Raw genomic sequence first — 12,456 nt, forward strand, 5'->3', positions numbered from 1 at the left:
AGGAAAAACCTAGTTCATGGGTTGAAATAGATATGTGCCCTCTCGCAGAGTTCATACATCACGGAACAATCTGGTAAGTTCATAGAAACAAGTCAGAGGGGACTTTATGGAGATGCATATAAAGCTGAACAATACTTGGGACAGGGTAAGTTGAAGGTAGGTTGTGAAGGGTACATTTCAAATAATAATAATAATCTTTAACGTCACAAGTAGGCTTACATTAACACTGCAATGAAGTTACGGTGAAAAGCCCCTGGTCGCCACATTCCGGCGCCTGTTCAGATACATTGAGGCAGAATTCAGAATGCCCAATTCATCTAACAGCACTTATTTAGTGCTGGGGTTGGTTTAGCTAGGCGCTGGTTTAGCTCACCGGGCTAAATCGCTGGCTTTTAAAGCAGACCAGCAGCACGGTTCGATTCCCGTACCAGCCTCCCCAGACAGGCGCCGGAATGTGGCGACTAGGGGCTTTTCACAGTAACTTCATTGAAGCCTACTCGTGACAATAAGCGATTTTTATTTCATTTCATTTCCGGACTTGTGGGAGGAAACTGGAGTACCCAGAGGAAAGCCACGCAGACACAGGGAGAACGTGCAGACTCCACTCAGACAGTGACCCAAGCCGGGAATCGAACCTGGGCCCCAAGAGCTGTGAAGCCACAGTGCTAACCACTGTGCTACCGTGCCGCCCCGACAGATAGATGTGTTCTTTACACAGCTGGAAGAAAAGATCGTTGAGGCAAAGACATGGAGTTAATTTAAGAAACAGGTAGATTCTGCAATAGGAAAATAGCAGGATTGACATTTAAGATGTTAAGGCTGAAGGATATTCTCATCCAAACCATCTTATTTCACCTTGACCTCATTTGTTTAAACAAAACCAGGTGAATTTCTTTGCTCAATGTCAAAGACATCAGTGTAAGGGTCTGGAACATTTGGTCACATCACATCCCTTTCCAAAAAGGATAGCACAGACTGGATCCAAACTGAAGCAACACCCAACATTGTGTACGGAACATAACGTAAACATAGCCCTTTTCACATTTCTTTTTATCCAGTGAGATGTGATTTCAGAGATATCGTTTTCCTTTTATACCTCAACAGTAATTTGTTTTATGGCTTTAAAATTGTGCCAATATTTATGGCGTCTACCACAAATGGAGAACATTCAAATGAATGAGATAAGCAATGTGAATACAAACTTGTACACACAAGTGTGTTTGCAAAGCTTTGTGTTATAAACCATTAGAAACCGAGACCGAGACAGCAGAGGTCTTGATTCCCATTGGTCGGTGCGACAATTAAGCCCAAGTGACATGAAAAAAATGAAATGAAAATTGCTTATTGTCACGAGTAGGCTTCAAATGAAGTTACTGAGAAAAGCCCCTAGTCGCCACATTCCAGTGCCTGCTCGGGAGGCTGGAACGGGAATTGAACCCACGCTGCTGGCCTGGAGCAGAGACTCAGCAGAGAAGCACTGATTTCAGAACCTTCTGCACTATTCTGTCAGGCACCAGACCTCCAATTTCTACTTGAGCACATAGCAGTAGAGTCACCAACTTTGCACATGTAGCTCTGTCCAGCGAATGTGTTTTGTTGCATTTTAAAATCAGGTTCAACCTGAACTCTTTAATTTTGCAAAAGGATAACGATTATTATAGAATAACTTCAGGTCACACACTACTCCATTGTATGAATGAAATGTTCAGAGGGTGTAAAATATATCTGGTGAGGCCCGGGGGGGGGGGTGTGGTGGTGGTGGTGGTGAGAGAGAGAGCGAGAGAGTGAGAGGAAGGGAAGAGAGATACTTGCCAGAAGCTGCCAGGCCCTTGCCAGGGACAGCAGCCAAGGCAAGTAGAAGAGAATATGTGTGTATTTAGTTTGTGGGCCAGGTGGGATAGGAGAGCTCCTCTGAGTAGCACAAGGAAACCCTGCTTCCTCCTCCCACAACTCTCATCACTCTCTCCTTTCCATTTTACCGTATCCTGGTGTCAGTTCCCTCAGATCCCCAAAATCCTGCTCACAACCTCTTTGTTATTCCCACCACTTTCAAACAGATATTCCACTGACAACAAATATCTGAGTCCTCGCCATTACAATGTGCTGGGCCCCCACTCTAATGTCCCAGTCCTCGCCATTACAATGTGCTGGGCCCCCACTCTAATGTCCCAGTCCTCGCCATTACAATGTGCTGGGCCCCCCACTGTCATGCCCCAGTCCTCGCCATTACAATGTGCTGGGTCCCCCAGTCTAAAGCCCCAGTCCTCGCCATTACAATGTGCTGGGTCCCCCCACTGTCATGCCCCAGTCCTCGCCATTTCAATGTGCTGGGTCCCCCCACTGTCATGCCCCAGTCCTCGCCATTACAATGTGCTGGGTCCCCCCACTGTCATGCCCCAGTCCTCGCCATTACAATGTGCTGGGTCCCCCCACTGTCATGCCCCAGTCCTCGCCATTTCAATGTGCTGGGTCCCCCCACTGTCATGCCCCAGTCCTCGCCATTACAATGTGCTGGGGCCCCCCACTGTCATGCCCCAGTCCTCGCCATTTCAATGTGCTGGGTCCCCCCACTGTCATGCCCCAGTCCTCGCCATTACAATGTGCTGGGGCCCCCCACTCTAATGTCCCAGTCCTCGCCATTACAATGTGCTGGGCCCCCCACTGTCATGCCCCAGTCCTCGCCATTACAATGTGCTGGGTCCCCCAGTCTAAAGCCCCAGTCCTCGCCATTACAATGTGCTGGGTCCCCCCACTGTCATGCCCCAGTCCTCGCCATTTCAATGTGCTGGGTCCCCCCACTGTCATGCCCCAGTCCTCGCCATTACAATGTGCTGGGTCCCCCCACTGTCATGCCCCAGTCCTCGCCATTACAATGTGCTGGGTCCCCCCACTGTCATGCCCCAGTCCTCGCCATTACAATGTGCTGGGGCCCCCCACTCTAATGTCCCAGTCCTCGCCATTACAATGTGCTGGGCCCCCCACTGTCATGCCCCAGTCCTCGCCATTACAATGTGCTGGGTCCCCCCACTGTCATGCCCCAGTCCTCGCCATTACATTGTGCTAGGGCCCCCACTGTCATGCCCCAGTCCTCGCCATTACAATGTGCTGGGGCCCCCACTCTAATGCCCCAGTCCTCGCCATTACAATGTGCTGGGGCCCCCCACTCTAATGCCCCAGTCCTCGCCATTACAATGTGCTAGACCCCCCCCCCCATTGTCATGTCCCAGTCCTCCCCATTACAATGTGCTAGGGCCCCCCCCACTACAATGTGCTAGGCCCCCCCCCCCAATTGTCATGTCCCAGTCCTCCCCATTACAATGTGCTAGGGCCCCCCCCCCACTCTAATGCCCCAGTCCTCGCCATTACAATGTGCTAGGGCCCCCCCACTGTCATGCCCCAGTCCTCGCCATTACAATGTGCTGGGTCCCCCCACTCTAATGCCCCAGTCCTCGCCATTACAATGTGCTGGGGCCCCCCACTGTCATGCCCCAGTCCTCGACATTACAATGTGCTGGGCCCCCACTCTAATGATCCAGTCCTCGCCATTACAATGTGCTGGGGCCCCCCACTCTAATGCCCCAGTCCTCGCCATTACAATGTGCTGGGGCCCCCCACTGTCATGCCCAAGTCCTCACCATTACAATGTGCTGGGCCCCCCCCCCCCATTGTCATGTCCCAGTCCTCCCCATTACAATGTGCTGGGGCCCCCCACTCTAATGCCCCAGTCCTCGCCATTACAATGTGCTGGGGCCCCCCCACTGTCATGCCCCAGTCCTCGCCATTACAATGTGCTGGGCCCCCCCACTGTCATGCCCCAGTCCTCGCCATTACAATGTGCTGGGCCCCCCCACTGTCATGCCCCAGTCCTCGCCATTACAATGTGCTGGGGCCCCCCCACTGTCATGCTCCAGCTCGGTTGTAAAAATCGACCCTTCTATCACAACAACCACAATCAACTTCATAACAAATGATAACGAAATATAAGGTAAAAATTCCAAATAACTTGCTCGAACTGGAAAACCAATTCAACAAAAGCCAAGTCTGGAGAGATCACGCTATCAGTTTTCTTTGCACGGGCAGTGATAATTATACATTAACTCCTTTGCCCAGAGTCAATTGTGTACCCTCAGTAATGAATATTATTTTACAATATCATTCAGCATCCCCCTAAATTGCACCCTCTGATTTTATTTGCTCCCCCACTGGAGGCCATGGCTTCAGCTGCTTCCCAAACTTTGGATTTTCCTCACTTAAGCCCCTCCACCTCTATACCTTTCTTCCTTTAAAGGTGTTTCTTAAAACCAGCTTCTTTGAGCAAGCTCCTCTAAGTTAATTATCTTTTTGTAGGTCAGTATTGATGTTTTACCTGCTCGTGCTCTCGTGAAACTCCATGGGATGTTTTACCATGTCAAAAGTGCTAGATAAATGCACATTGTTGCTGATCTAAACCCAAATAGTAAGTGTGCTTGCCTGAGTACTGAACCATGTGCATATTTGGTGAGTTTAATTATAGCCTGATTGTCAGTTATGAAGCAGAGGTGTTATCCCTGGCAGTGGTAGTGGGGGAGAGACCCTTACAGCCATACACATGACACCAGCAAATACACTTGTCTGCTATGCAGTGTTCGGCCTCTCAAATACAGCTTGCACAATTCTGCCATTTTCTCAGCAATTGCCTACTGGATGCGAGCCACCTGCATTTTACATTAAAGAAATTGCACAAACATGGGCCTTCACCTCACTCTTAGCTATTTCATTTCATATCTGAATCCTTTGTACCCCCATCAATACAGTGCTCACTTGCAACTCTACAAGGCCACTTCTGCATCACTCAACTTGTGTTTACAGCTTGGCTTTTCAATACAATGCCAGCTTGACCCAACGTGCAACCATCATCCCTCTGAACTGGAGCCCTTTTCTATAATTATGGATGCATCATTTACAATGGATTTCTTACCTGGTGAACAGTCCCATCTATTTCAACAGGAACAATGAAATCAGCATTGTTAATAGGCTGTAAACAAACAAAAGGCAGTCATTATACATTATTAAATATGCAAATTCTAATTCTTTCACTGCAAACATGTACAATTTAAGAAGTCTGTTCAGCAGTAAACTCTTTTATCCAACAGACATTATTATTACATCTGAGAAATGACGTGCTTGAGCATCAGTGATAGTTTCCTATCGTTTTCCACGTGGAAATATTAAAACCAGGGATTTTTTAAAATGTTTTCCACTTGTTCACTGTGCATGTTTGATGCTTGCATTTCATCTGGCAACAGATAAATATCCAAGCTAATGTAAGCCCGTTTCCTCTCAGATAGGCTATTACCGTGCACTTCATGGCCCAGTGTGTGATTCTGCCCCTATTTGCTGCACGCTCTGACACTGGAGGAGCAGTGAGTGCAAGCAGATGAATGTTCAATGACAGGAGGATCCCAAGGCCAACCACATTCGTCTTCCCCTACTACCATGTTCAGTGCTGACCAATCAGGAACAAGAGTGCCTCAACCACCCCTTCCAGGCCCAATATTGTGGAATGTACAGCTCTGAACAGGTCATTTAGAATCAAATATTCATAGAACGGATACTACAAAGGAGAAGGTTATTTGGCCTAACCACCCCATGCCAGCTCTCTGCAAAAGTAATCCATTTAGTCCCATTCCCTTGTCATTTCCCCCCAGTCTTCTAATTATTTCTCTTCAATTTCCATTTGGAAGTCCAAATTGGGTCTGCCTCCCTCACTCTCGGGCAGTCAATTCTGATCCTGACTATTCTTAGTAAAAGATTTTTCTTCATATTATTCGTGTTGTGGGCAACACGGTAGCATGGCGGTTAGCATAAATGCTTCACAGCTCCAGGGTCCCAGGTTCGATTCCCGGCTGGGTCACTGTCTGTGTGGAGTCTGCACGTCCTCCCCGTGTGTGCGTGGGTTTCCTCCGGGTGCTCCGGTTTCCTCCCACAGTCCAAAGATGTGCGGGTTAGGTGGATTGGCCATGCTAAATTGCCCGTAGTGTCCTAAAAAGTAAGGTTGGGGGGGGGGGGTTGTTGGGTTACGGGTATAGGATGGATGCGTTGACTTGAGTGGGGTGATCATTGCTCGGCACAACATCGAGGGCCGAAGGGCCTGTTCTGTGCTGTACTGTTCTATGTTCTATATTACCGTTGATTCTTTTGCCGATCATTTTAAATCTGCGTGCCCTGGTTCTCGACCCGCTTGCCAATATGAATTTCTCTCCATCTACTCTGCCCAGAACCCCTCTTGATCTTGAGCACCACTTTTTAAAAAATAATTTTCGAGTACCCAATTTATTTTTTCCAATTAAGGGGCAATTTAGCGTGGCCAATCCACCTACCCTGCACATCTTTGGGTTGTGGGGGCGAAACCCACGCAAACATGGGGAGAATGTGTAAACTCTACACGGACAGTGACCCAGAGCCGGGATCGAACCTGGGACCTCAGCGCCGTGAGGCAGCAGTGCTAACAAGCAGGGCGGCACAGTAGTTAGAAATGTTGCTTCACATCACTAGGGTCCCAGGTTCGATTCCCGGCTTGGGTGACTGTCTGTACGAGTCTGCATGCTCTCCCCGTGTTTGTGTGGGTTTCGTCCGGGTGCTCTGGTTTCCTCCCCTGTCCAAAGATGGGCAGGTTAGGTGGATTGGCCATGCTAAATTGCCCTTAATGTCCAAAATGGTTAGGTGAGGTTACTGGGGTAGGGTGGAGGCGTGGATTTAAGTAGGGTGCACTTTCCAAGGGCCAGTGTCGACCTGATGGGCCAAATGGCCTCCTTCAGCACTGTATATTCTATGAAATCTAACCACTGCGTCACCGTGCTGCCCGATCTTGAGTACATCTATCAAATCTTCTCTTAATGTTCCCAAAGGAGAATAACCCCAGCTAACTAAGTCTCTCATCCCCGGAACCATTCCGTAATTTTAATCTGCTTACTTTCTAAAAGTTTTACATTGCTCCTCAGGTGTAGTGCCCAGAATCGGACACCGTGCCCCAGTTGTGTCCAAACTAGAGTTTTAGAAAGGTCCACCACAACATTTTTCCTTGACCAAACTGATCCATGATGGTTATGCTCCACCATGAGCCACCTCCTACCCTATCTCATTCAGCCCTATCAGCATATCCTGCTATTTGTCCTTTCTTAGGTGTTTATCTAGCTTCTCCTTAAATGCATTCTGCTATTTGCCTCAATTACTCCAACGTAAGATCCACATTGTAGGCACTCTCTGGTCAAAGCTTTTCCTGAATTCACTATTGGATTTACTCTTGGCTACAAAATGGCCTCTCCACAACTGGAAACATCTTCCTAGGTCGACACTATCAAACCCTTTCAAATTGATAACGGTCACTCCAGCTTTCTCTTGTCTCAGAGCCACAGCCTCTTCAATCTTCCCTGATCATTACGACCTCTCAGTTTTGTTATCATCCTTTTAAAAACTCTAATATCCGCTGCTACTGCCTACCACCAACTTCTCAGAACAACTAAGGCTGGGCAACAAATTAGGAACACAGGAACAAGGCCACTCGGGTTATGGAGCCTGCTCCACCATTCAATAAAATTATGGCAATGTGCATCTTAATTCCATCCTTGGTTACTAACTGGAAGAAGTGCTGTGTAGTTACACAGGTTCCTCCGAGTTTAGCCTGGGTTTAGCTCGTCAGCCGGGTTTTACTCCCACAGTACTGCACTGGACAATCAGCCTAGTTCATAAACTCAAATCATAAAGGTGTTTGAATGTACAACCTTCCATGGGCTGCCAAGCGAACTGAATAAAACCTGTGATCCAGTGGGACTCTGAGGGTGGGGACGACAGGAAGGAGGAAAGCAGAATCCCGTATAATGTTTAGTCTTTAAACGGTATAAAGAGGCTCAACAGGCTGAACAGAGAGATGTTTCCACTTGCAGGGGAAGTGCGGCCCTAAAATAAGATCGACACTAAATATATCTAATTAGGAATTCCAAATAAATTTTTTTTTTTAAAAACCCAGTAAATGACTGGAATGCAAAACTTTTTATTCCATGGGGGAATGGCATAGATGCCTTTTGAACGGCGTTGATAAATACATGGATAGGATGGGTATAGAGGGATATGGCACAAGGAAGTGCTGAGGATTTTGGTTAAGGGTTGTATCATGCCCGGTACAGGCTTGGCGGGCCGAAGGGCCTGTTCTTGTGCTGTATTTGTCTTTTGTCAAGGGAAACTAGTTCATGAGAGAGACAGGATTAGAAGGGTATTTTGATAGGGTTAGGTTAAGTAGGAGGAGCTTCCCGTGGAGTACAAGCGGCCAGTTGGGTCGAATGGCAGGTTTCATGCTGCACTCTCTGCTAAAATTTAACTTCACAGTTCTTTTACCTCATTTCAAAAAGTTCAAACTGTAGAAATTGAACTTTGGATCAATTTTCACATGTATGATCGCACGCATCGGTACATCTGTGCCGAACTGTTCAGCAAACACAGACTGACCAAATATTTATAATTTTCCAAAGTGCAGATTATGTGGTTACGACAGTGTCTGGCCACAAACTGCTGCTATGACAGAATAACCAGGTGAGTGCGCCCACACATGAACAGCAGTACGCCGACTCCAGGGCACATTGCTGGGAAACAGCTATTCCTGCAGGATTTTCACATCACAATAGCAGCTCTGAGCTTAAAAGAAAGACTTTGCAGTCAGCCTGCAATAGCCCGAGTTTCTTGTCAGCCCAGCCTGGATATTGTCCAGGTCTTGCTGCATTTGGACATGGACTGCTTCATTATGTGAGGAGTTGCGATAGGTGCTGAACATTATCATCTGCTGCAAACATCCCCACTTCTGACCTTATGACGGAAGGGAGGTCATTGATGAAGCAGCTGAAGATGGTCGGGCCTAGGACACTACCCTGAGTACTGCCTCCAGATTCCATTCACAAAAATGTCAGGTTGAGTTGGTGAATTCTGCACAACGTAATGGAATTGAGCAATTCTTGCTATGTTGTGAACTATCTCTCTCATTAAGCTTGTAACTCATTTCATTAAGTAGCAGCATCAGCTCAGTGTTAATGCACTCAGTCCAAGAATTCTCTCTTACCGTGGCAGCTGGCAGAAAGAAACTAAATGGGAAAGGAGGAAATCTAATGGCCAAGGTGAAAATGATGCAGAAAGGTGTCTTGTGATAGTGGTATCACATGGTATGCTGCTATTCACCGTCAGATGAGGGGTACCACTGTCTGCAATATGGCAGGGCCATCCCATGTTGGCTGATCCTACTCCTGGTGGTTTGGAGGCATTGCAGTGCAGACTCACCAGATTGGTGTATTGGGAAGAGGAGCAGAGATAAATTATTCAAAGTCCTCGTTTGACCGTGGTGGCCCGGCTGGCAGTGGCACCGTTACTGCTAAGCGGGACTTTGCCTTGGCAGTGCTGTGTGTATCCGGATGATGGCCGCCACTGGGAATATTGTTCTGGATGAAGGTCCCGGCTCTGTGGTCCAGGTCTTTGGAGCTCACTTTGAAGATTTACGAGGTATTCGTAAATTCGGAGAATGTAGAGGGGCATGAAAGTTCTTGCATTTGGAAAAGCACATTCCCTGGTAAGAGCCTATCTTTGAGATGTAGAAATCCTGCTGCATGGTATGCTGATGGGTTCAGGAGGTAGGGACTAAGCAAGTGTTTCAACGAGCCCGGTCCTTGGCAAGAAATTGGAGAAGAGTTCCCAATTGAGCTTGAAAAATGGCTGCCATGCTTTAGTAATCTTGATTTGGAGGCTAGGTGGAGCAGGTTCGATTGGGTACAGAGTGTCCAATCCCAGAGGCCTGGAATCGTCGCCCCTCCTCCCACCCCCAGCCGGGGTCTATGGCTGTGGGTTGCTTGGGCTCTGGAGCAGCAGCATTGAAGCGCTTCGTTCATTGGACTCCTTGGAAGATCCTGAGGCGTGCTCATTGACCCTGCCTTGCTGTTGGCTTTCTCAAGCAACACAGATAGTGCCATTAACCTGCAATTCTTCTATAATTCTGGACATCATTCCTTTGTGATTATCTTGTTGATTATTGTTGTCTTTTCTCCTACCAAGGCCGGATGAGATGTGAGCACAAGGACGAGTATCGCCAGTTATCCTGTTCCAGCAAAAATCGATTATGTGAAATGTGTTTTGTGCACAGTTTTACTCCTTTTTGCCAGTATGTATTATAATCCATGTGGTTAAGGGAGGGAAGTGCTTTTTGACACTCCTAATCTCGTTTATAATGAAGATGAGTGGAGCCAGGGCAGGGTAGTTGGTGGGGGTGGAATTGGATGATCGAGTTAGTTAAGTCCTCATTGAAATTGAGGATTGCCGCCCATTAAGAGCTAACCGAATTGGGTTTTTATTTGGGGTTTTTGTTATTTTCAATGCAAGAATCCGTGTCTATCTCTGTCGATGGCCCGGGCAGATCATGGAAGCTGGGTTCCTTTCCACTTTTGCTGGAGGTCGGTGTTCTTCGGTAATGAGTGGTGGCGCACGCCGAGGTGGTTTGGTTAATCCTCAATTGATTTATTGAACTTGGGTGTTTTTTCCTTCCCTCTTCATCTGGGTGAGCTGTGTGCTGTTCAGTGGGGGAGGTGTACTGCCCTGGGTGTGGCTGAGGTGGTGCAGGACCGGCTGGGGTATAAGCTTTGGCATGTGCTGGACATCCTGGGGGAGCTGATTTTTGTGTCAGAGTGTGCTGGGCTGGGCTGGGCCAGGTCCGGTGTTGTGGTTGGCATCCTGTTGTCCCCTGGAGCTTGGAATGTCCCTCCTCGAAGGCACTTATCAGAGACAGAGACATCGAGTGGGGACTTCTATGCACAGGGGGCTGGGGTTGAGCTGAGTCCTGCATTTCGGTTGATGGCCTGATGCTCCCCTTGTGGTCGGGATGCTTCTTATTTGATTGATCACCCTTCCAACTCACTCTTCCATCGGGCAGGAGATACAGAAGTCTGAGAACACGCACAACAGACTCAAAAACAGCTTCTTCCCCGCTGTTACCAGACTCCGAAATGACCCTCTTATGGACTGACCTCATTAACACTACACCCCTGTATGCTTCATCCGATGCCGGTGCTTATGTAGTTATATTGTATACCTTGTGTTGCCCTATTTTGTATTTTCTTTTATTCCCTTTTCTTCCCAATTACTTAATGATCTGTTGAGCTGCTCGCAGAAAAATACTTTTCACTGTTCCTCGGTACACGTGACGATAAACAAATCTAATCCAAGTTTTTATTTTTATTTTTCATCAACGATGGTGGGCATGCGCCAGGGGAATACAGACCCATGGCTGGGTCCTGACCCTTTGTTATCCTAAGATCCATCCCAGGTAGCTTTCTGTCCCTTTTGTTGGGAGGCATTGACGGCCCTGATCATAATCAGAATGTATGGCTGCTGGTCCTCCCTGAATAACTGTACGGAATGATGTTGGTTCAGTACTGGGTCTGAGGCTGTGGTTATGTTGTGCTGTGTGGTATTTATGTAACATCCCATTAGAACTGGGCTTCTTACAAATTTTGGTGTTTTTTTGTGGGTGGGGATACTGACTCTGTGATGGCTCCTGCAGGGGAACAGCTGGGTCTGGTATCCGAGGAGAGGAGGTGGCGGTGTGTGAGTGCTGCCTCTGGCACTGCTGGAGTGGAGGGAGGTATATATTGGTGTGCACCTGAACATGGCACAGAAAAATTACCCTGAACTCTCGTGGCAATTATAAGCAATCACACGTGGGAAGCTGTGCATCATTTTATCATGTTTTCATGGCCTTATTCTGTTTCTCCCTTCTACTTTGGTGGGGCTTTTAGAGGTAAAAAGCAATGTCTAATGATTGTATTGACCCAGTTATATTGCTGTTCTCATGTTCCCCGCTGCATTCATGTATGTTGAGCGGTTACATTTTCTTGTGGTGCTGTACCATTCCTGTGGTTTTGTTCCGTTGTTAAAATGTAAAACCTCAATAAATATAACTTTTTTAAAAAAACGATGAGGGTGGATTGCTTGGACAGGGCTTGTATTCCCTCGAGTATAGAAGATCAAGGCCTTTGCTTCTTTGGTTCTTCAGCAAAGTCTTTTGACAAGGTCCCACATGGGAGACTTATAAAGAAGGCAACTGCACATGGGATACAGGGTAATTTGATAAGGTGGATTCAAAATTGGCTTAGTTATAGGAGACAGAGGGTGACGACAGACGGCTGCTTTAGCGACTGGAAGCCAGTGACCAGTGGCGTACCACAGGGATCTGTGCTGGGTCCCCTATTATTCGTCATTTATATAAACGGCATAGATGACTTTGTGGGAGGTAGGATCAGTAGGTTTGTGGATCACACAAAGATTGGCCGGGTGGTTCACAGTGAAGTTAAGTGTCTTAGGCTACAAGAAGATACAGACGGGATGGTCAAATGGGCAGAAAAGTAGCAGTAGCAGAAAAATGTGAGGTGATACACTTTGGAAGGAGTAATT

General features: G+C 47.5%; 1 protein-coding gene across 3 annotated transcripts in view; it reads right to left on the minus strand.

Annotated features, from left to right (window-relative positions):
• ctdspla (CTD (carboxy-terminal domain, RNA polymerase II, polypeptide A) small phosphatase-like a) overlaps positions 1-12,456 on the minus strand; it is a 217,444-nt gene that overhangs the window by 29,290 nt on the left and 175,698 nt on the right. For all 3 annotated transcript variants that reach the window (XM_038798573.1, XM_038798571.1, XM_038798572.1), the window contains one exon: positions 4,958-5,014. In XM_038798573.1, the coding sequence (XP_038654501.1) occupies positions 4,958-5,014 (57 nt within the window). The remainder of the gene's footprint in view (positions 1-4,957; positions 5,015-12,456) is intronic.

This window comes from Scyliorhinus canicula, chromosome 5 (genome assembly GCF_902713615.1).
Source record: "Scyliorhinus canicula chromosome 5, sScyCan1.1, whole genome shotgun sequence".
Taxonomy (NCBI): domain Eukaryota; kingdom Metazoa; phylum Chordata; class Chondrichthyes; order Carcharhiniformes; family Scyliorhinidae; genus Scyliorhinus; species Scyliorhinus canicula.